General features: G+C 38.0%; 1 protein-coding gene across 4 annotated transcripts in view; it reads left to right on the forward strand.

Moving 5' to 3' along the window:
* LOC127656031 (collagen alpha-1(XIV) chain-like) overlaps positions 1-23,783 on the forward strand; it is a 197,028-nt gene that overhangs the window by 111,407 nt on the left and 61,838 nt on the right. For all 4 annotated transcript variants that reach the window (XM_052144161.1, XM_052144159.1, XM_052144160.1 and 1 more), the window contains 8 exons: positions 3,392-3,508; positions 9,901-10,047; positions 11,054-11,128; positions 13,496-13,635; positions 15,793-15,916; positions 21,335-21,478; positions 21,982-22,146; positions 22,959-22,997. In XM_052144161.1, the coding sequence (XP_052000121.1) occupies positions 3,392-3,508; positions 9,901-10,047; positions 11,054-11,128; positions 13,496-13,635; positions 15,793-15,916; positions 21,335-21,478; positions 21,982-22,146; positions 22,959-22,997 (951 nt within the window). The remainder of the gene's footprint in view (positions 1-3,391; positions 3,509-9,900; positions 10,048-11,053; positions 11,129-13,495; positions 13,636-15,792; positions 15,917-21,334; positions 21,479-21,981; positions 22,147-22,958; positions 22,998-23,783) is intronic.

The raw sequence follows: 23,783 nt of genomic DNA on the forward strand, positions 1-23,783 counted from the left end.
ATATAGCTAGAGCTATATATTTCTTGAATCAGTGCTACATAAACTGGAGTCCTTTCAAATTTCCATTGTGTTTTCAAAACACATAACTGATTAATTAATGACAAAAAGATCCTAGAACAGTACAGATATTTCAAGTTCATTCAAGCATGTTGCGTTTTTCTATTTTTCTGGAGAAAGGACTCGAGACTCGTGGTGGAAATGGCTGGTAACTCATTAATCAGCTGATAGTTTTTAAATTAGATTTTTTATTTTTTTATTTAATTACTATAATATAACGGGCACATAGACATAGACACATATAAGTGTCCAACATCAATAAAATCCGAGATTCAGTTTTCTGTTCAACCAAAATCACAATAATAACAAAAATAAATAAATACAAAAATTAAGATTTGGTGCATAATATGGGACTTTTAACTTTAAACAAACCCAAAACAAACAAGAGACTCTTATTTGGAATGACAGATTTGTCTCAGTTAAAATGATCTAGTAAATATTAAGTATTTACCAAATTAATCTTTTAATAGCCTGTATATTCACCAAATGAGTTTATATATATATATATATATATATATATATATATATATATATATATATATATATATATATATATCTCCTGTATATTTAAATATGTGAGGTTTAATGAGAAATAAGGTTTATTATTATTCACAAGATTGTTGAATTGTTGAAGTTGTAGACACAATGTATGTGCTGAGAGGGCACATTTCTATATAGTCACATTCTTTCCTGCATGCCCTCACTTCAATGTAAATTACTTGATTATCTAATCAAAATAGCACCAACCACAGAGGAACATGAAGGAATAATAAAAAAACTATCAGCCACTTTTGGCATAGATTTTTGCTTGATAACCAATAGTTCCGAAAAGCAACAATCGGCACAGATTAATCTGTATAACCGATATAGCAGTCTATCTATACTCTATATAACTTCTAGATATTATTATATTATATATAATATAAATTAGATAACTTTATTATACAGCTCTCTGGAATACTCTATTCTGATTGGTCAATCGCAATCCAGCAGTCTGATATTCATGAATAAGGACTGCACATTCAAGGGTAAATTGATATTTCACCAGTCATCCTGGAATTGGGTGTCCTCTTTACTATTTCTATCACTCTGCAATCACTATAAGTAAGCTAATAAAATTATTTCAACTCAATATTGAAATCAATGTGTCATGTCCATTAATTTATTTATTTGGGAAGTAAAATGTAATAAGTGGGGATAATGACTAGTCAGACAGTAATTTTCAAAGTATAAACACCTAGAGATTCTGACAAACACAGGATGTGAAATTTAAAGGTGCCTGGAGACTCTGTGGTATCTTTCTTCTCTCTCACACACACACACAAACAAGTTGGGTTTCCATGTTTTATGGGGATTTTATTTATTTAATAATTAATTAATTTATTATATTATTTAAATATATTTATTAATTTAATAATACAAATTATGTAAGATATATTAATATTACAAACTATATTCGAATAATTAATATTTTAAATGAATAATTAATTTTTATATATGCCACTGCTCAGATTGCTGAAAGGTCCACCCAATAGAGATGTGTTTTACTCAACAATGACACAAATTTGAGGGAACATTTCTTGAACCTAGAACCTTTTGGTTACCAGCTCCACTAAGCTTCCCCACCCCATTCATAATTATTCTCATTCCAGATGGCTGCTCAGAAAATACAGTATCAAGAGGTTATGGGACAAAAGAACAAAGTCTATCGACATGCTGTAGATGTTATGACACCCTAGCTATGTCATTAAGCATGTACAAAGCATTGCAATAAAGAAGTTCCAGTCAATCTCAGCCTCTGACATGGATGATTATTTCTTTCACACTTCATAGCTCTCTAAGGAACCTCCTATATTAGCTCACCCTACACAATGACATCTGCATACCGCCTGCTCTACAAGATCCATCAATATTTCATACGTTTTCTGTTTGACCTTTGAATAATTGAATGCACAATAATGGATTTTTTACCTTTTTGTATTAGCACTATCAGCTAGAGGCCCTTTGCATGCATATAGTTAATTAAAATAGTTTATATTAGGAGAAAAGCTTGCCAAATGCATTATTCAAAACCTCTAACGAATCTCTACCACTGTGCACCATATGGTTTGTCCACAGTCTCCATTTTAATGTTCATCAGAATCTCCTTGTCACAACCCCACTGACATGATGTTCTGTTGTGTAGCATGAATTCCAATAGACAGCTAGATTGCATAAGTAGTTGCCTTGTTAGGATCTGGCTGCTGTATAAAGGCTTAAAAGAGGATCGTGTTCTCCCACATGGACTTTACCCAGTACAAGCTGAATTTAGGTTTGCCAAAACTTTTGGCACAGTTCTCAATATAAAATGCGTGGGAGTCAATCTGTTGCAACAAGGCCACAATTTTGTTTATGATCCAAAAAGTGGAGAGACCAAAGATGAGTATGGTTTTGTGCTTCTAATGCGAAACATATGTTGTGGCTTGGTTTGTGTTAAGAGGTTGCTGACCAAAAAAAGTAATAATTCCAAAATAAGACTATTTTTCTGCTTTCTAATGTGTTTTCTTTCTCACAGCACATTTTGTGTGGTTTTCACAAAGACATATAAGAAAAATAAAGAAAGAAATAGTGGTTAGGGCCATTTGTGGCTTTCAAATGGAAGGACTGTTGTTAAGAGCCTCTCGCTTTCTTCTCAAATATATTTTTGTATTAATTCGTTTTGCATGGCTTGCAGTATTCAAGGAGTATCGCACAGAAATCAGAAATCTTAGAAAATCTGAAATGAGGTGCTGGTTTCCAAGATAAGTGATATTGAAGACGCAGAACCAGCATTACAAGGCACATGTACTGTAGTCCGCTGCCTGCTCCACGGATCATTATCCATTCCTGAAGTACATATGTTTCTTTGAATTTTAGAACATTAGGCTCATCTACATTAGAGAACAAATGCTAATGGCTTCCCTCTCAGACCAGTGTATACATTCATACAGGTTTATTATAAAATAGATTTTCAAGTGTTACACTGCAAAATACCCTATTCTTTTCCAGTACACTGCATCTTTTGACCAGTTGTCATTTTCTGCAAATAAATGCTCTAAATGACAACATTTTCATTTTACTCAAACACATACCTATACAGAAATTGATAATTATGCCATGGTCTATACATTTTTTCCAGAGCTGTATATACACTGAATATTTCATGTTTTAAAGAAGTTTAGAAATTTTAACTGAAAAACTAGACATATATTTTTGGCAGTGTATTGGGATGGTGTAATTTATTTATTTAGCTGTTTTACATGAGAAGTATCGGTGTATTTCTCATGTGTCTGTGTTTGTCTTGTTCCTGCTGCAGTATTCCTGGGGGTGAACAATCTCAACACATACCAGGTACATAGTACCAGCATGTGTGTACAGTGGCAGCCTCATCTCCATGCCTCCCTCTACAGAGTCGTCATTGAGTCACTGCTTAGTGAGTAACACACACACACACACACACGGTTTGATTTGAAAGTTGGTAGGGACATATTGCAACGAGTATGATTTTCAAAATGTTGGTTAAAAAATATGAGAATGTCAGTCTGATAATTTTGTCAAAATAAAATTATTTCCTCATATAAAAAGTCTTATTTTATATTTCACTGCCCCACCATATTAAAACATATATTTTTTTATTTCTGTAGAATAAAAACCAAAGATTAATGTGTCAAAATAAAATGTAATAGTTTTTAAGTAGATCTACATCAGGAAAACAATGATATCCAAGAGACATGAAGTATCATGTATTATCCAGCAAAATGGAAATCTAAATAAAGCATGGCTAAATTAACTAGTGACATTTCAATATAAACTAATTATGGAGAAAATGGAGTATTGACCACATTTTCTACACTTTCTGCTTTCACAACTCCAACATAATGTTTTCTCATATAGCTTATTTATATGTAGTTACATTTTATTCTGAAAATGTCTGCCTTCTAAATGAAGTAGGCTTTAGATGTCACGGTGCGTTAGCAGGAAGCAGGACCCAAGCACAGGAATGAGTGAAAGTAAAATATATTTATGAAAAAACAAAAAAGAAAAACAGACAACACAAAACTTACGGGGGAGAGAAAACAAACCAAAACATAAACTAGAATAAAGACAAATAACTAAGGCCGACCGGGAACAAGACTGTAGCAAACCGGGAAAAAAGCACAATATATGGAGGAACAGGATGCCTCCTCCAACGGACGCCTCCTGTGGTCCAAACAAGACAGACCAGTCTGAGGGATTGATGACAGACCAGGCAGGGTGGGTGGAGAAGACCAGGGGGAGGGTCTGGGCCAGTTTGTATGAGGACCGGCAGGCCATGGCGGAGCCGGAGGAGAAAACGGAGGCCTAGATGGACCGGGAGGCCAGAGCCAAAGCAGAGGGGAACCCGGAGACCAAGGCAAAGTCAGAGCCCTGAGCAGCTGCTGAGGTCAGTGGCGGCCACAGAGAACTGGACAGATTGGTCGGTTGACATTGGGGACAGGACTGGGTCAGACAGGTCGATGACTGGGGTCAGGACTGGGTCAGACCGAGTGAGGACAATAGAGGGCTGGTCCGAATGGGCAGGGACCTCACATGGCTAAACAGACTTGTCAATAGTTGTTGGGGACAGGACTGGTTCAGACTGGTCGACGACCGCCGGGGACAGGACTGAGTGAGTGGCACCCGCTGGGGACTGAACAGACTGACCAACAGACTGGTAGCTGCTGTCTGCTAGGTGCTGGCCACTGGACTGAGCAAAAGGCTGGTCTTTTATGGTCTCGGAAAGACTCCCCTCTTCACCACCAACTGGAATAAAAGACTTGATGGCTCAACCAGGCCTGCCATAAAGAAATCAATGAGGCATTCCTGGTTGAAGCCCAAACCCGAAGCCAATGCTAGAAATTACATTGAATACTCCCACACCAGCTGGCTCCCCTGAAGGAGACCAAATAGCTTTTTGACTTAGGCAGCTCTTTGGTGAACCAGAGAATCAGAATATATGATTCCTGCTGGGTCCATTTGTGGTCAAATCGTTCTGTCACGTACGTTAGCAGGAAGAAGGACCCAAGTGCAGGAATGAGTGAAAGTAAATATATTTATTAAAGCAACAGAAAAACAGGCAACTCAAAACTCTTACGGGGGAAAACAAACCAAAACATAAACTAGAATAAAGACAAATAACTAGGACCGACCTGGAACAGGAACAAACAAACTTACTAAGAAAATGATTCGACAAAGACAATATATAGAGGAACATACTTGAGGGACTGGTGCAGACAATCAACATGACAAGGACTAAATGAGGAGGTGTGGCAAGAGGAAACAAGCAGGTAGGGTAAGTGCATGGCATACAGAAAACACAACAGAACCATGTGCTCAATCACTAGACAGAAACAAACACATTATCAGACAACAGAAAGGAGAGGGCTTTCAGACCAAGGTTGTGACATTAGCGTTACAGCTACTGACTATTTTGATCAAGGCCTAGTTGTATTGTATTTTATTGGCAAAACATGCTTTTCATCTATCCTGATTTTCTTCTCTGCAAAATAAAAATGTATTGACTAAATGTATGCTTCTGTGTGCAGAAAAAATGTAAAATATATATTATATGTTCAGAATGCAAACATTCTTTCGCAGACGTAGAGTGACTCTATGTCATCATAAGAACACACATTTTTCTGCTCTCTGCATATTTATACATTTATGAATGAAATAAAATGATACCGCAAGTTTATTTGTGATATACAACGAAATTCTGTATACAGTATATTATGCAGTCCAGCTGAACACCACTAATATTCTTAATTCGGGATGCAATCAGTTGCCTGTGCAGTTATACTACCATCTTAAAATCATGCACCTCTAATCATCACCTGTACCTGACCGTCATTCATATTCAAAAGTGTTTTTATCAAGAAGGCACTTACTGGCAGAATCTTGTGGCAGTGTATAGTGCCTCTCTTTAAAGCTTAACAAAGGATGCAAAAGTATCATAAAAGTTGTCTATGCGACTCATGTGTCACATTCAGATGGGATAGATTTTGGTGTGAAACTAATTTAAATTAAGGAATTGTTCAGTCCTTGACATTGAGAGTTCCTTTAGCTCAACTGGAAGAGCATAATTTGATTCCCAGAAAACACAATCTGATAAAATGTCTACCTTGAATGCATTGTCGCTTTGGATAAAAGTGTTTGCCTATTGCATACAATTTAAATGTAAACATCCATTGTGTATGCATGAGCACTATGAAAGAAGCTTCACATGGCTTGTGTTTGCACTTGAGAACTTAAGTTGTTTAGCTAAGTTGTATAACTGAAATCAGTTATAGTTGTTGTGTGAATGCTTGTGTCACTGTGAAGGAGCTTCTATCATGCACTCATGAATGCACAACTGACGGCAAGATTTTCTGCAGAATAAAACCTTAAGGTGGCTTCCTGTTTTGAAATATTAAATTTACTTTGCTTCTGTGAGTAAATGGGAGATCATGACCCATTTCAGCACTGGGCTCAAAGTTTCTGGGCTCAACTACAAAACACTTTTATTTTATGCATACTGCTCTGCTGGCTTGCAATCGGGAAATCTTCTGTTCCACATCCTGCATGTGACTGCTCAGATGGCTACCAGCTTAGTAGTGCTATTAAAACCAGACCCTGCTTGAAGCCCCAGTGTGTGTGTGTGTGCATGAGTATTTGAATGGCAAGCATAACAGCATAGTCCTCATGGAGACACAAATAATCACTCATCAAGTTAAAATCTGTGTCATTTAGTATCCATGTTAATTCAGACCTATACAAATACAGTGGGGCCCAAAATAATCCACACATTTAAAGAATAGAAACGTTATTAACAGACATGCAATATGAATCTTTTGCATTGAACGGCGCATTTGTGCTGAAGTGGATCGTTCCTATGTGCAATGTATGAAGGAGAGGAAATGTCCTGTTTGTGCCAGAGATATGACTGGACTAAGAAGTGCAGTTTGTTGAAACAAATGCTTAAAACACAATTCTTAAGAAAGCTGTTTATTGAGATGAGCAGGAGCAATTGCAAGCTACTTTCCTGCAGAGCAGGATTGTAATAGGTAAATGCCAGATCCCATTGTTTGAGAAGCTCAGCAATCAAAGCATGTCTGAGTAAGGGTATAATGTTTACTTATTATTAGATTCCAATTTCAGTCTCACGTTGTCATTAGAAAATGGAGAGCAAAATACCTACATAAATCTCAATGTTTTGCTTAATGTACTTCAGAGACATTTTTGTCAAGATCATGGTCCTAAACATGGTACTTTGGGAAACATCCCTATTAAAATGAAAAATAAAAGAAAAAAGAATGCTGCTTCTGAATAGCCTTCCCTAGCCATGGCAGACAAATTAAGATGTATGAATTGAGCTAAGCTGCTGGATATTACTATAATATCTGCTATCACAAACAAAACAGAGATCGATGAATAGATATCTACAAATATATAAAATGAGAGAGAAAGAGCCAGTGTGAGTGTGAACTGTTGTAACCTCCATTCCCTGATAGAGGGAATGATACATTGTGTCGATGTAGTGACACTGGGGGTCACACTTGGGAGCCCCAAATACCTCTAATCTTTGAGAAAATGCCAATGAGAGTTCGGGTGAGGTGAACACAAAACAAAAGGAAACATAGGATTTACCTCCTGGCTCTCCACCGGGGGATGGAGTGGTCTGGTTGCCAGCTCCACGGTAGTAGCGGACATCACCCTCCCTGGGTCGTCCGTCTCAGGGGTGCTTAGGAGCCTTCCTGTTTCTTGTGCCGGAACGTGAGGAGGGGGCGTCAGCTTCCTGTGGGGAGCTTTACACTGGGGCTGAGAATTGGGCTTGGGCTGTTGAGGAGCCGCCTGGGCATTTGCCGCCGCAGCGGGATGCCCTCGGCAAGCAGACGGGGTATGGGATCTGAGCTCCTGCATCACATCGGTATCAGGACTACCCACATGCAGCTCTTTCAGTGCCTTGGCCTGTAATGCAGTGGCATGCAGGGTGGAGGCGGCCTGTCCAGAGACAACGTAGACCTCGTTGTGCACTTCCTGGAAGAAAGGGACCAGGGGGGTGGCCATAAGTGGCACCTGAACCCAGGAACCAATCATCTAGCCACGAGGACTCAAGGGAGGATGGAGGTTTCCAGTCCAATGCGACACTTGTGGCTGCCCGGGCAAGCATGGCGGTCAGCTCTGCATCGGCCTCAGACTGGGCGGTCAGACCCGAAGGTGGCAGCCCAGTCGACTCCTCAGCCTCTGACATCGCCAGTGCGCTCTCCGATGCAGCGATTGAGGACTCATCTGGCCGTGAGGCGAGCTGGTCTCATCTCGGAACTCAATGGGGGTAGACGAGCATGGTGGGGAATGGGAGGTCTGCGGGGAATTACCCAGCAAGACCGCACCCATTGAACTCCACAAATTGCCTCCAGTTCCAGATGGGACAGCCTCGTACCCGTAGATAGAAATGCAGCGCGGAGGACGGCTGGAATTGGTTTTCCCCCGGAAGAAGGAAAGCCGCAACAGCAACATTGCCATGGTCATGTTCTCACAATGAGAACACAAACCATCCATGAATGCTGCCTGATTGAGGCCCAGAAACGTGAGGCTGCGCCTGTGGCCGTCAGAGGCAGAGAGTTAACGACCGCATCCAGGAATCACTCAAAGACGGAAAGGCATATTTAAAAAGACGTTCATGTCAATGTGTTGCTCTGATAGAGGAAAATATACGTTTTGCAGAAATTTATACTTTCTTAGTAGTGCTGTCGAAGTGCCCAGGGGCGTAGTCTGAACTAGGCGTGCAGAAGGAGAGAAAGCTGCTCTTTTATACCCGTATGTCCAGGGGAGTGGCATGCAAATTCCACTCGCCAATTCTCATTGGCCTTTTATCAAAGATTGTAGGTGTTTGGAGCTCCCAAGAGCGACCCCTAGTGTCACTACATCAACACAATGTCGAATGAGTGATACAAGGGGAACTCATTCACAATTGAAAAGAAATGAATAGTGTTTCTTTGGTACACTTACTGTGGGCTGCTTATAGTGCACCCATTTCCCTGTAGTCCTCAGCCTCAGATTAAAGCGATTAAAGGCCTCGCCATTGAACTCAGAGTTGAATACAAGGTTACCCTTCCAGAGCTCATATACTGGCCATTTTCTCTTTGGAAACAGCTCTGGAAAATAATTACAGCTATGAAGGTGATAAATAGCGTACCCTGAATTCTACGTCTGCTCTGAGTATTACATTTCTTAAGACATGATTTACTCCTAGTACCTTCCATTATAACAAACAATTTGTGATTACCAAAAATTGGCTGCTAGTGCAACAAAACATGCCTGTTAAAAGAAACACTTCAAAATGCTGCTATGTTGCTACCAAACAACAGGCTTTGTTTATAGCTTCATGGCGTCATTGTACAGTCTCTGTGATTAGCACAATTGTTTGTTTGAGGAAGCTGTTGTAACTGAAATTAAATAGATATTTTTTATCCACTGTTTTTCTTTAAAGAAATAGTTAAATTACACTATAAATATGTTGAAAAACTTTCCAAGTTCTAACATACTCACTATGGTACTGTGAGTGTGAACTCACTATTTACCATGAGTCAACATATAAATGTATAATTGTTTGAGCAAATTAAAGTGTCCTTACCAATGTTATATACATTCTTAGCATGCACAAAAATGGGGGGAAAAATCAGTTGATAGTAACGTTTTGAATGCAGGGCTCAACGAAATGTAATTAGCATGTAACAGTTTTTAGTTGTATGTTGCTTAAAAGCTGTTCCGGTATATGCTCCTTGCTATCTATGTTTTCACTCAACTCTGTTTATTTTCGTTTCATAGATGGACAGAAACAGGAAGTGAAGATTGGTGGTGGTGCGTCCAGGCAGTGCTTCTTCAACCTTTCCCCCAACATCCAGTACAAAATTAGCATCTTCACTCTTTTACAGGACTTGGAGGGCCCTGCTGTCACCACCATGGCAACTACTTGTAAATATACTGAGAGATGACTATATGTTTTCAATGTGTTAACACTATTGGTATATTAAAAGGCATCAGATACTACACCTCTCCAGGAATTTTTAGGCACCAATAAATCAAAAGGCAACTTAGCTAGTTTTTATTAATATGTTGCTTAGGCAATTGGACAGTGGAGGTTAGATATGATTCTGATTCAGGAGATTTGCCAAAACAGTGATCTAGATTGTTACTGAAAAGGTTACAAATGCAACAAAAATAGGAATTTGTGAATAGGAACTTGATTATGTATCGATGTGGCTTCATCAAAGTAGTATTTTACCTTTAAAGTACATGGTAGTGAATGATGGTTTGGATCTGTGAGCTAAGATACTATGTACTGAAACCCCTTTTACACATTAGCTAATCTGCTAACAATGGCATTGCATGAATTTTTAGACAGATTAAAACAGTTTGATACATCCATGTGGTCTGAAAGCTTCCTCCCCCAAAACAGTGTCTGTGCATAAAGCTTTACTGTTCATTTATCAGCTCTATATTCTCTCTTAACACATATGTTAGCATGCGAGTTAGAGGCTGCAGTAACCATTCAATGATGACATTTCCAGCCAAAGGGGTGAAGACAACCGCTACTTCCCTGTCCACATACACTGAATCGTCACCCGAGAAGCAGATTAAAACAGCCTGCTTAACAATGTGCCATTTTTCATTTAAAATTGGTTTTCCATTGAGATCATAAATCTGATTATGTGTGTTTGTTTAGTAATAGACAGTCATGCCTTACACTGTTTTATTGTATTGTATTCCTGCTGCTCAACTGGTAAAGCATGATGCTAGCAATGCCAAAGTTTAGAATTCCATTCACAACGAATACATATTTTCATATATATATATATATATATATATATATATATATATATATATATATATATATATACATGAATGCACTGTCGTCACTCTGGATAAAAGTGCCAAAAACATACATGTATATTGATTCTTAGCTTTGTTGCTTCTGCAGCTCCAGCACCCACCCAACCACCAACTGCACCACCCACTACGATATCTCCTCCTACCATACCGCCAGCTAAAGAAGGTAGGAGCTTAGTGTGTAAAAACTGGCCTGACTGCAGTTGTTTTTCCCTGTTTGTTGCCCATATCCCTGTGTGTTATGTGACCTTTCACTAATGTACATCTCAGCTGACAGCTAACCTTTATTTGTTCTCTGAGCCACTCGGCACTCAATAAATATGTCTTCCTGAATACAACTAAAAATGCTTAAGGGACTTTATTTAACCTCCTATATTAGACTATCCAGTGGCATCTCTACATTAGGGACAGCCGGGCTGAGCCCCTCCAAATGTGGTGCTGTTGTGCAAAGTGCATGACATAATAATACATTTATTTTAAGAAATTATAAGATTTCTGCATCTTAAACTTTTTTATGTCCATTTTACAAGACAGATAGCCCATAATCCTCAATGTTAATCAAGGGAGATTTGGAGAATGCCATGCGCATGTGTAATGAGCATTCAATGATAGCCTGAGGGGGCAGTGAATGAGATTTGCTTCATTTTCTTGCTGAAATTGTTTTGGTGTTTTCATTCATTATAAAGTAACACATGAATAATCTCTTGGCCTGAAACGGAACACAGATAGTGGCTCTTTAGATTTATCATATATATGCCACTTTAAATGGCTTTATCTCCTATATTTCCCCAAATCCTTTTACCCAACTCATGTTGAATATTACAATGTGAAAGTGGTTACATGCAATGGTTACCTTAAGGTGCTATTTCTACCTGATTTAACCCTTACATTTAATTTTGTTTGTGTAACCTAATGAATTCAGGCTGATTTCATCATATTAAATAATACAGTAACCTAAAGGATTATTAGGAACACCTGTTCAATTTCTCATTAATGCAATTATCTAATCAACCAATCACATGGCAGTTGCTTCAATGCATTTAGGGGTGTGGTCCTGGTCAAGACAATCTCCTGAACTCCAAACTGAATGTCAGAATGGGAAAGAAAGGTGATTTAAGCAATTTTGAGCGTGGCATGGTTGTTGGTGCCAGACGGGCCGGTCTGAGTATTTCACAATCTGCTCAGTTACTGGGATTTTCACGCACAACCATTTCTAGGGTTTACAAAGAATGGTGTGAAAAGGGAAAAACATCCAGTATGCGGCAGTCCTGTGGGCGAAAATGCCTTGTTGATGCTAGAGGTCAGAGGAGAATGGGCCGACTGATTCAAGCTGATAGAAGAGCAACTTTGCCTGAAATAACCACTCGTTACAACCGAGGTATGCAGCAAAGCATTTGTGAAGCCACAACACGCACAACCTTGAGGCGGATGGGCTACAACAGCAGAAGACCCCACCGGGTACCACTCATCTCCACTACAAATAGGAAAAAGAGGGTACAATTTGCAAGAGCTCAGCAAAATTGGACAGTTGAAGACTGGAAAAATGTTGCCTGGTCTGATGAGTCTCGATTTCTGTTGAGACATTTCAGATGGTAGAGTCAGAATTTGGCGTAAACAGAATGAGAACATGGATCCATCATGCCTTGTTACCACTGTGCAGGCTGGTGGTGGTGGTGTAATGGTGTGGGGGATGTTTTCTTGGCACACTTTAGGCCCCTTAGTGCCAATTGGGCATCGTTTAAATGCCACGGCCTACCTGAGCATTGTTTCTGACCATGTCCATCCCTTTATGGCCACCATGTACCCATCCTCTGATGGCTGCTTCCAGCAGGATAATGCACCATGTCACAAAGCTCGAATCATTTCAAATTGGTTTCTGAACATGACAATGAGTTCACTGAACTAAAATGGCCCCCACAGTCACCAGATCTCAACCCAATAGAGCATCTTTGGGATGTGGTGGAACGGGAGCTTCGTGCCCTGAATGTGCATCCCACAAATCTCCATCAACTGCAAGATGCTATCCTATCAATATGGGCCAACATTTCTAAAGAATGCTTTCAGCACCTTGTTGAATCAATGCCACGTAGAATTAAGGCAGTTCTGAAGGCGAAAGGGGGTCAAACACAGTATTATTATGGTGTTCCTAATAATCCTTTAGGTGAGTGTATATTTGACTTGACAATAACAAGTTAATTTAGATGTTAAAACATGAAGCACATTTTTAGGTTACCTGACTAAACAAGTCTTTCTACTCTCATTGAGGACACACAATGAGTTTTGCCTTAATCCTGCATAGCAGTAGTCTAGCTCAAACAAAAGAGAGGAGAGGAAGCTGGAAATTAATTAAGTCTGTTTTATCCAGCTAACAGTGATGGAGATCCTGTCAGTGAGAAGGGGAAGTGTTTGAAATCATTGGACAGCTGCTGTACCTCAGCGCTGAGACAATAATGAGAATTTCTTATTTTAGTTAGTGATTTTTCACCTGCTTCCTCTTTCTCTGTCTCTCTCTCTTTCAAACATTCTCTCTCAGTTTGTAAAGCAGCCAAGGCAGACCTGGCTTTCCTTGTAGACGGCTCATGGAGTATCGGAGATGACAACTTTCAGAAGATTATCCGCTTCCTATACAGCACAACTGGTGCACTTGATGTGATTGGCCCAGAGGGAACACAGGTGTGTGCTGTGCATGGAATATTTGTCAAATTCAGCCTACCTAATGCTGTTTTTATAACAAATTTAACAAATAAAGCATGACCACAATCTTTTGATGCCAGATGCACATCCATTAGGATTAACACAAGAAAAGTATAAGTGTGTTTGAGAAAACCCACTGATAGCATTGTTAATTTGCACACCCTGTCTACATAATTTTATCGAATTATGTTAGAGCACAAACACACCCAGAATTTTTGTGCAGAACTCATTTGCATGCTGTAAATTCCCAATCTTGCAGGTCTGTTCTGAGTCCTAGGTTAATGTAGAGAATGCAGCAGACTACCCCAGTCTGGCATACTTAACTAGGACTGTACAGCGTCACTCCACCACACAGTCTAGGTCTCTAAATCTGCTCTTTGCGATTGTTTGTACCACTAATGTCTGGATATAGTATGCCTGTTATGATGGTCTACTACATTATTTGATCAACCTTTGATGATTTTCTGCAGCCATGATCAATAAATTTTTTATATAAAACATACATGGTTTGTATTAAATAAAATTCAGTTTACCACCTACTTTATGCTGGCAGTAATAGTGCAAAATTCTTAAAGGGATAGTTCACTCAAAAATGAAAATTCTCTCATAATTTACTCACCCTCATGCCATCACAGGCGTGTATGACTTTCTTTGTTCTGCTGCACACAAAAAAATATTTTTAAAAGAATATCTCCGCTCTGAAGGTCAACACAATGTATGTGAATGGTGGCACGTACAGGTAGCGTACAAGTAATCCATAAAACTCCTGTGGTTAAATCCATGGCTTCATAAGTGATATGATAGCTATGCGTGAGAAACAGATTATACTTTTCAATACTTTTTCAACTAACTTTCAAATTATACTTTTGTTTCTAGCAATTCACATTCTTCGTGCATATCACCACCTGCTGGGCAGGGAGGAGAATTAGTTTAAAAGGACTTAAATATTGATCTGTTTCTCACCCACACTTGTCATATAGGAAGCCATGGATTTAACCACTGGAGTTGTAGGAATTAATTTTATGCTGCATTTATATGCTTTTTGGAGCTTCAAAGTTCTTGCCACCATTCACTTGCATTTAATGGACCTAAAGAGCTGAGGTATTCTTCTAAAAATCTTTGTTTGTGTTCAGAAGAAAGCAAGTCATACACATCTGGATTGGCATGAGCCTGAGTAAATTATGAGAGAATTTTAATATTTGGACGAACTATCCCTTTAATTGTACCAGGCAGAATCTGTAAAAAGCTTTTGCACATTGAAAAGAAGTGTTCTGCACTGAAAAGAATGACAATGACTTAACAATGGCTCAATTTCAGTACTTTTATCATCTGGTTTAGTTAAATTTGTTTTGTTTAGTTTGATTGTTCAATAATACGCATACGCGTGTAGTGCTGGAACTGTTTAATGATATAAAATGTCTAGTTTGCTTCAAAAAGGTGTATTTTTTGCCCATCTCAGTGCTTGTTAGTGGGACTGAAGAATTATGGGAATTGCTATTCTGGGCTGGAGACCACATTGCCTGGCATTTAACCCAGTCCCCTGAGAAAGCATTAGATAAAAATAGTCTTTGTCTAGACATGTCAGCCCAGGGCTCATAAGATCTTCATCAAGGCCCAACAGCAGTATTGAGTATCATTGTATTGTATTTAACCTTTCTCAAAAATCTCAATTTAACCCCTGGGTGTATCCTAATTATATATCAAATATATCAAAAGATTATATTGTAGGTTTAAATCCCAGAGGGGCAGTCAATGTACCATCACAATTTTGTCATTGAGCAAGACACTTAACCTCAGGTAGCTCCAGGAGGACTGTTCCTGCAAGAAGTGAAATTAACCAGGACTCTGGACAAAAATACCACTAAAAGTGACAAAAATGCCCTAGAAATTTAAAATATGGGGGAATAAAATGCCTATAGTGAATTCCTCTATTTAAAATGTGAAATATTTTATAATATTCTACCTTAGGTTTTTTATGACATTTTGTAAATGGGTGCTGCATGATAGAAAATATATGCCATCATAAAAAAAAAGAAATTCCATATCTTCCTCAAAAAAAAATTTAAACACTGTTGTACCTTATTATGTCACTTTTAAATGTGTGCTAAATGTCTACTTATTTTCTACCACTGACAGGTGGCCATTGCTCAGTTCAGTGATGACGCCAGGACTGAGTTCAAGCTGAGGTCTTATAGTGACAAGGAGTCTCTACTTGACGCTGTGCAGCGAATCACCTACAAGGGAGGAAATACCAAGACAGGCATGTATCTCAACATTCAGAGCTATTTAATTGCCACAGTGCTCCTATGATGCACAAAAACTGTGAGTTTAAACACAGTGTCAGAGACCTTGGTATGGTTGAATCAGGCTTTAAATAAACAAAGACGTCACTTTTAAATTTTTTCAAGTATATGTATCTTGTTTTAAGGATGTTTCAATATTTTATCAAAAAATACTGATTAAGAAAAAGATTATTTGTAGTGTGAAAGTTACCACTGCAAGAATATGTTGTGTTTTGGATGCTAGTGTCCCCAATGGGCTTCCTACAGTATGTTATTTAGCCATCTATATTTCCTTGGTCAGCCAGCTTCACCAAACACCTAACTCACACTACCAGCACAACCAAATCATAATTATTTTCACAAATATGTTTTTAACCTCCTATTTGCAAGAGATATAGTAGACAAAGAATGTAATTGCAGATCATGAATTTGATAGAAATGGCACGTTTCCATCTCACTGAGGAGCAGTACAGCATGGTGGTGTCTCTGTGCTTCTGCTCGGAAGGCTTGCACATGGTGAAAGAATGGCAGCCATGTGGCAGACTCATATATAAATATGCATATATTTTCACATGCAATTTATATTCTCCATAGTAATGAGCTATGGGTGGGCCTTTGTTGCTGTCTTTCGTGCAGTGTCACATTGGTGATAGCAGCTGCGTGTGGCCATGTGTGATCCAGGTATTATGAGCCCCGTGCATTTACTGTATTCATCCCAGCTTTAGCTGGCTGCTCATTTGAAACATGAGGATGATTTATTTTCTGGGAGTATTAGGGCTAATCCCTCGCCTGCATTTTCATACATTCATATGCAGAGGAGTAGGTGGAGGATCAGAGTGATTGGCCTCTTTCAGTGTGTTAAACCTGAAAAACTAAATGTGAGTTCTGAGTATTAAGAAGGTCTGCATGCTCCTCTAAAATGGTTTTGAAATATATTTTAATGGGATGGTGTTGTTTTTACTAGCATTATTTTCAGAGTTTCAAGTTTATGGTAGTTTTAAATGACATTGAAGGAACATTTAACCCCCCAAAAAATCAATTTGGTCATCATTTACTCACCAACGGTTTATGCTGTTCCAAATCCATATGACTTTCTTTACTGGAATGCAAATGGAGATGTTCTACTGAATGTTCAGTCACCATTCACTTTCATTGTATTGGAGGAAAAAAAAAGATGTGAATGGTGACTGAGACTTACATGCTGTCTAACATCTTTTGTGTTCCATATGACATACGGGTTTGGAACAAACCCGTATGTCATATGGGTTTGGATCAACATGAGAATGAGTAAAAGAAGACAGACTTTTCATTTTTGGTTGAACTATCCCTTTTATTTAAACAATTGAATTGAGAGTGATGTTTTAATTCTTATTAATTTTAACACTTTTGAAGATTTAATGGACTGTGGAATTTTCTGCTAAACATTTTTAAGCAATATCACACGAGCAAGAGTGCGATATGGCCCTACATCAGCACTGCTGTGATTCGGCCGCAGGACGAGAGTGCCGTAGGTAATCACAGCAGTGCTGATTTAGGGCCATATAGCATGATTGCGAGTGTGATATTGCTTATATACAATAGATCAATGAACAAGTAAATTTTTTAAAATTAAGAAACTGAGTACATTCATAAAAAGAGCATTTGTGCATGGAACTGCTTTATTACGTGACGAGGTAGAATCTGCCGTTGCTGGTTCAAAACAAATGATGCGTCCAAGCCTCCATTAGTAATTTAAAAATGTCACTTAGAAATAGTTTCACGGCTTGTGAACAAGTTATTGGATAAACAAGGATAGATGTGAGTGAGTGTGTTTGTGTGAGAGAGAGTGAGAGAGAGTGAGAGAGAGAGAGAGAGAGCATGTGTTATCACCTGTTGCCACACCTAAGCAGAGATGCTGTCAGCTTTCTGAAGATCAGCTTTCTCAGTGGAAAAATAGCCATCCAAACGGGGGTAATTCTTCCTATTTCGCAGTAGCCTGTGAAATAATCTTTCACTATAGAAACTGCAATGTCCTCCGCCATTTTGAACAGTACTTTGTCTCTTATGTGGAAACTCCAGTAAGAGATAAGTAATGAGTTGTGTAATTAATCTGTCTTTTGTGTCTCTCAGCTGTGATGAGCCATAATGCTGAAGTTGTTCGTTTAAAGTGGTTTAAAGCTATTTTCTAGCTGTAGTTGTGTAGTAGTAGTAATACGAGCGATCACAGAACACTGTTCTATGTAAACAATGACTGATAGATTCACTTCAATGTCACCAACTACTCATATTACAGACTAAAATGATCTTTTTCCACCACCTGCTGGCTAACATATGTAATGTCTAAAAATAAAATAAAAAATACATGTAAGATACACTTATACAGTAACTTAACACATATGCACTACTCTTCCACACAAGCGGAGTGATACACACACAGTGAAGCATCCAAGTACTGATGGTGTCAGACCATCAGAGCTCATGGAACATCTCTCGTCTAATCAGATTTGAGGGCCAGAACTAACTGTTGTATATTTATTATTATTACATGTGGTTATAGCTCAATATTTAATACAATAAATAGATTCCAATGTCAGTATTTATTTTTTTTTATTTATCTGAAAATAATATTGCGTTTTATGTTCCTGTATAGCAATATTCAGATCTGTTTTGATGGCGTTATAAAGTTTTAACAGGATTTAAATTTTTAGTTTAGAGAAAGATGTATAATAAAGTATTCTACATATTAGGGAAAAATAGGATTAATTTGTCAAAATTAATGATGCAGTTCTTTGTTTTCTCGCAAAGTTTGTGTTGGACTAATGAAATTCTTCTGTTGTGTGAATGAATGCATTTCTTTGAATTAAAATTTAGTAAAATCCTCTTTCTGTAATTCAAATTCAACATTTTGTGGGGAGTAGCCAATCAAATTCAAATTATAACCCCAACTCATGAATTGAAAGGCATCCAATTCTTAAAAATGTGTGTCCAACCTTGACACTAATTTGCTCATTGGTCCATTAAAAATGTGTCAATTGCTATGCTCTGAAGGTGCTAGTTGATTTCAACTAACTAGTCTCACTTTATTTGAGTCAGTTAAGAGCTAAAGGCATTAGCCAAAACACTCAAACTTAAATTAAAAGACCAATCAATGCACACATTTGATTGATTATGTAGTTATGAAGTCTCACTCATCTGTCAATCAAACGACAGTGCCAATGTCGCCATCAACTTGAGGCCACAGCAGGCCACAGCTCCAGTCCCCTGCCTAAATCCTTTTGTTCTAATGTGGTTTTAAAACAAAATAACTCACACTTCACACAGCGCCGCCATCTGCTTACTTAGTCCGTCATTTGTCTCCCTCTGACAGGAGCCGCAGACAAGCCAGAAAGAGAAACAGACAGCTTCTGAAGTCAGTCAGGCATAGCCACAGGGTCCCCTTGTTAAATTTGCTGCAATATATCGCCAAAACGCAGGATCTCACACACCCAGCCATATTTATTCAGAGTGCTGCTTTTGTAGTGCCTAATACTCACTCATCCAGGGGAACCTGAGACATTACAGAGAGATTAGACATGCAAATTAGAAATGAGAAGCTGATGTCTTTCAGCCGCAGTGCCAAGTTGGTAAAAATGACAAAAAATTGAAAGGGGGAGTTTGCAGCTCATTAGATCCTACAGTTCAAGCCTGTGGGGACTGAAGCCTGGAATGTGTCATGGAAAAAATTTCTTGAAGATTGTTTTTATCAGGAGTTTGGTTTTTCTTACTTAGTGCTAAATACCTGGCACATTGTGAGCTTAAAAATAGTACTCATTAAGAAAACACTTCTCCTGTGGAGATATTTTATAGCCAAACCAAAGAGTCGGAAAACTATTACAACCTTAAGTGTCATGTGGCGAATATGCTAAAAGACATGGCATTTTTTCCAAGCATCAAATTATACGATTTTAGACCATGACAGGTTGTGCAATGTTCATACAAGAAAAATACAATGCAACATTTTATGTAATTCTAATGGTAATATGAAAATGTATTTAAACAGGTATTAAAGGAATAGTTTACCCAAAAATTGTTCAATGATTTATGCACCCGCATGTCATCCAAAATCCATGTCCAAAAGACTTTCTTTTTTTATACAAAACACAAACACAATACAATGTCAGTTGATAATGACTCACTTTTAAACCTACAAAGTACAAAAGTATTGTAAAGGGATTTAGACATAAATAATAGTTTAATGATAAACTTAAACAAAAGACACAAACACACACGACGGACATCCACTTAAACTATCTCTCTCTCAGCACCATCTTCCGCAGTCAGCCATTATCCCTCTCGGAGGCTTGATTAGCCTGACAAGGGACCAGGTGTGTAGAATCACCACCCGGCCCCGCCCTCTGCCACAAATATAATTAAAGTAGTCTATGTGACGTGTGTCAAATTCCAAAATTGCTTACATTTCAGGTTAAAATAATAATATTTCTCAGTATAAATCTGGTGAAGCCCTGTCCTCTAATTGTGTTACTTATCTGTGATAATATTTTGCTTTTTGATTTGTAAAATAACTGGTGGTAACAAATGTTTGGAATTGTGTAAATGTGTGAAGCTGCAGCTGTTTGCTTTCACAATGCATTTGAACCTCAAAACATCATGAGCTAAGTGTGTGGTTTAATAGTCACATATGACCATATCACAATTTTGATGTTATTTTGATTAATTTGTTTCAGCTGTACAGGTTGTGGAATGCATGTTTTATAAACTGAACCCCCCAACACAAACCCCACCATCAGCGGAGTAAAAATGTAATGTTAGAGGTAAAATGCAACTTCAGAATCGCACTCGTCACTGATTATGCAAACGTGATTATTTCCTAGTTTTAAAGCGAGATCTGAACCCAGGTCTCCCATGCTGCTGATGCAACACACATTTAGTTTAACACACCTTTAGTTGCGCCACAAGGGAAGTTAAGCACACAGGAGCCGATGCTAAAATGTCTGATGGAGATGCTGCTTGTCAGTAAGTCAGCATAATGTGGTCGATCCTATAGGGTATTGGAACTCTCTGAAACAACACATGACTTCCTGTGTGATCAAGTTGTCTGAATGCAGCAAAAACAGGCATGCAGAGTGATACAACACAGTGAAACGCCTCAGTGATGTTATACAAAATATCAGCACTTGTGGAGCGCCACATGCCCAATTAAATTAGAGGACCATATATAGTTATTTATATATCCAGAAATCTCTCATTGCAGGTACTGGCATGATATTTTAGCAAAATATGTCTCTCTGGCAAACACAAATCCTATTTTCAGGATGCTAGAGTTCCTGTAAAATCCATCACTTTGCAGGCTTTCTAGGCTCCTTTAAGCTGCATAAATCCTACTCTTGGCATGACCATTGTTATGACTCTTTATTTAGGCCGAGCCATTAAACATGTTAAGGAGGCCATCTTTACTGAGGATGCTGGAGTGAGGAGGGGCATTCCTAAGGTGCTAGTGGTGCTCACGGACGGACGGTCACAGGATGATGTCAACAAGATCTCCAAGGAGATGCAGATGGAGGGTGAGTGGGATTTTCAGTGGCTGTATTCAGTTTTGTTCTTTAGAGACGTGTACTAAACACTAGCTTTCCAACATTCTACATATTAAAGGAATAATTCAACCAAAAATTTGAATTCTGTCATAATTTACTCACCCTTATGTGAGAATGACAACCTCAGTCACCTTTCTCTTTCACTGCATCTTTTTTCCATACAGTGAGAATGAATAATGACTGTAATTTTTACATCATTATTGAGGCTGTAATTCGGCCTAACATCTCCTTTTGTGTTCCACCGAAAAAAGAAAGTCATTGTGGTTTGGGACAAAGGGATATTTCACCCAAAAAAGAAAATTGTGTCATCATTTACTCACGTTAGTTATTTTCATTTAATACAGTATGCAATTAGTGTTTCATAAACACCAGTGTACGAAAGACATCCTCTTAGAGTTTTGGTTGTTTCTATCATGTTAAAAATAGAACTTTAAGTACTATAATAAACATGATCTTTCCTCATTTCTCTGTAGGTTACATCATCTTTGCCATTGGCTTTGCCGATGCTGACTACGGGGAGCTGGTGAACATTGCCAGCAAACCTAGCGAGAGACATGTGTTCTTTGTTGACGATTTGGATGCTTTCAAGAAAATTGAAGAACAGCTCATAACTTTTGTTTGTGAAGCTGCGACTGCCAGTAAGTCCCATTGACATTTCACAAAAATCTGCTATAAGTGTACTGTGAAGAGTTCTACAGAACTATCATTTATATGTAGTGTTATACTTGCAAGACATTTAGATTAGTTTGAGACATTAATTTCCTGTGATTAATGATTTATATCAGGTTTATTTAATGGCAGGGGCAAGTGGAGATGGTGCACATATTTTAAAGTTAAATCTCAAACTGTCCAAACCCATGAGTATCAAGTCATGTCACACATAATGATTAAAAAAAGTGTAAATTAAGTCTAAATATGTCAAGCTTTAACAGGCTTGTTTATTCTTAGACTTAAAATAACCAATTTCTGTTGGTTTGTTGCGAGCCAACTAGCAACATTAAAATAATTGAGCTGCATATGCTTGTACTAAATGGAAACGAAATGTTATTATGTGGTAATTGTTATTTACCATCCAAATATAATTTTAAACATTCACAGATGTTGAATGTTACAGTGCCGTGGAAGACATTACATGTGTGACAGTTGCTAGTTAACATTCAGTTTATTTAGTAATGGCACATTTTTCTTCTGAGATTCTGTAGTTATTCAACACCATTATTTTTGGTACTAATCAAGTACTTTCAGTTCTTTCTGATTCTGAAATCAGTTGTCAATTATGCCTCAAGTCTGCCTCAAGTCCAACGATGTTTCAAATATATTTATTTTGAATAATGGACTGTTAGAATTTGATAACATTATGTAAACTATCATTATGTAACATATCATTATCAAAAACATATTTTGTTTTTGGAGGATTGATTAGTTTTGTACTCTGTTCTTTTCCCTACAGCTTGCCCTTCAGTGTTAATGAGTGGGAACACTTTAGCAGGTAAGACAACAATTCATGCTCTTCATTCACATTAACCCTGACACAGCTCACATTGCCATTGCACTGGATAGGATCAGAGGATTTATTCAAAGAATTAGGCCTATTCATTCCACTGTCAGTGTTTAACAATGCCTTTGCTTAATTAGGAATTGTGTAGTGTCACATTATCCTCCATTACCATCATTATTATCATCCACATCATTATTTGGGTAGTTGGATGTAGGTCTTGAAATGAAGAAGAAACAAAAACATGCTTTAATCGTGTTATCTCACACATCTTCATCACTCTTTCACATATTATCATTGCAGTATTCATTTCTTTTCAATTCAGGGTTCCCATGGATCCTCAAAAAGACTTAAAATGTCTTAAATTCAGTTTTCCCAAATTTCAGGTCATAAAAATTATTAATATCTTAAATTATACAACAAAAGTCTTAATTATCATCTAAAGAGGTCTTAAATTTGAGGGCAGAAAGATGGGAATCGTGATATGACCTAATGTGATTAGCAAACTTCAAAAGAACATGATTTAATTAAGTAAATGCATGCACTGCATGCGTCCTAACATAAAACCAAGACTTAAACTTGACCAATAGTAAAATCAAATTCGACATGAAAAGCACATTTGCTGAAGCAACCATGCCATATTGTGTTGCTTGTATGGCACATTCGCTTCACTTTCACTTTTGTTTCAAGCGTCATTGGCTGGGCTCCAGACTCTGTCTCCATGTCCAAAACCCAACACTCTATCATGTGAGCTATCGTTGAAGTTAATCACATTGGAAT

This window comes from Xyrauchen texanus, chromosome 15 (genome assembly GCF_025860055.1).
Source record: "Xyrauchen texanus isolate HMW12.3.18 chromosome 15, RBS_HiC_50CHRs, whole genome shotgun sequence".
Taxonomy (NCBI): Eukaryota; Metazoa; Chordata; class Actinopteri; order Cypriniformes; family Catostomidae; genus Xyrauchen; species Xyrauchen texanus.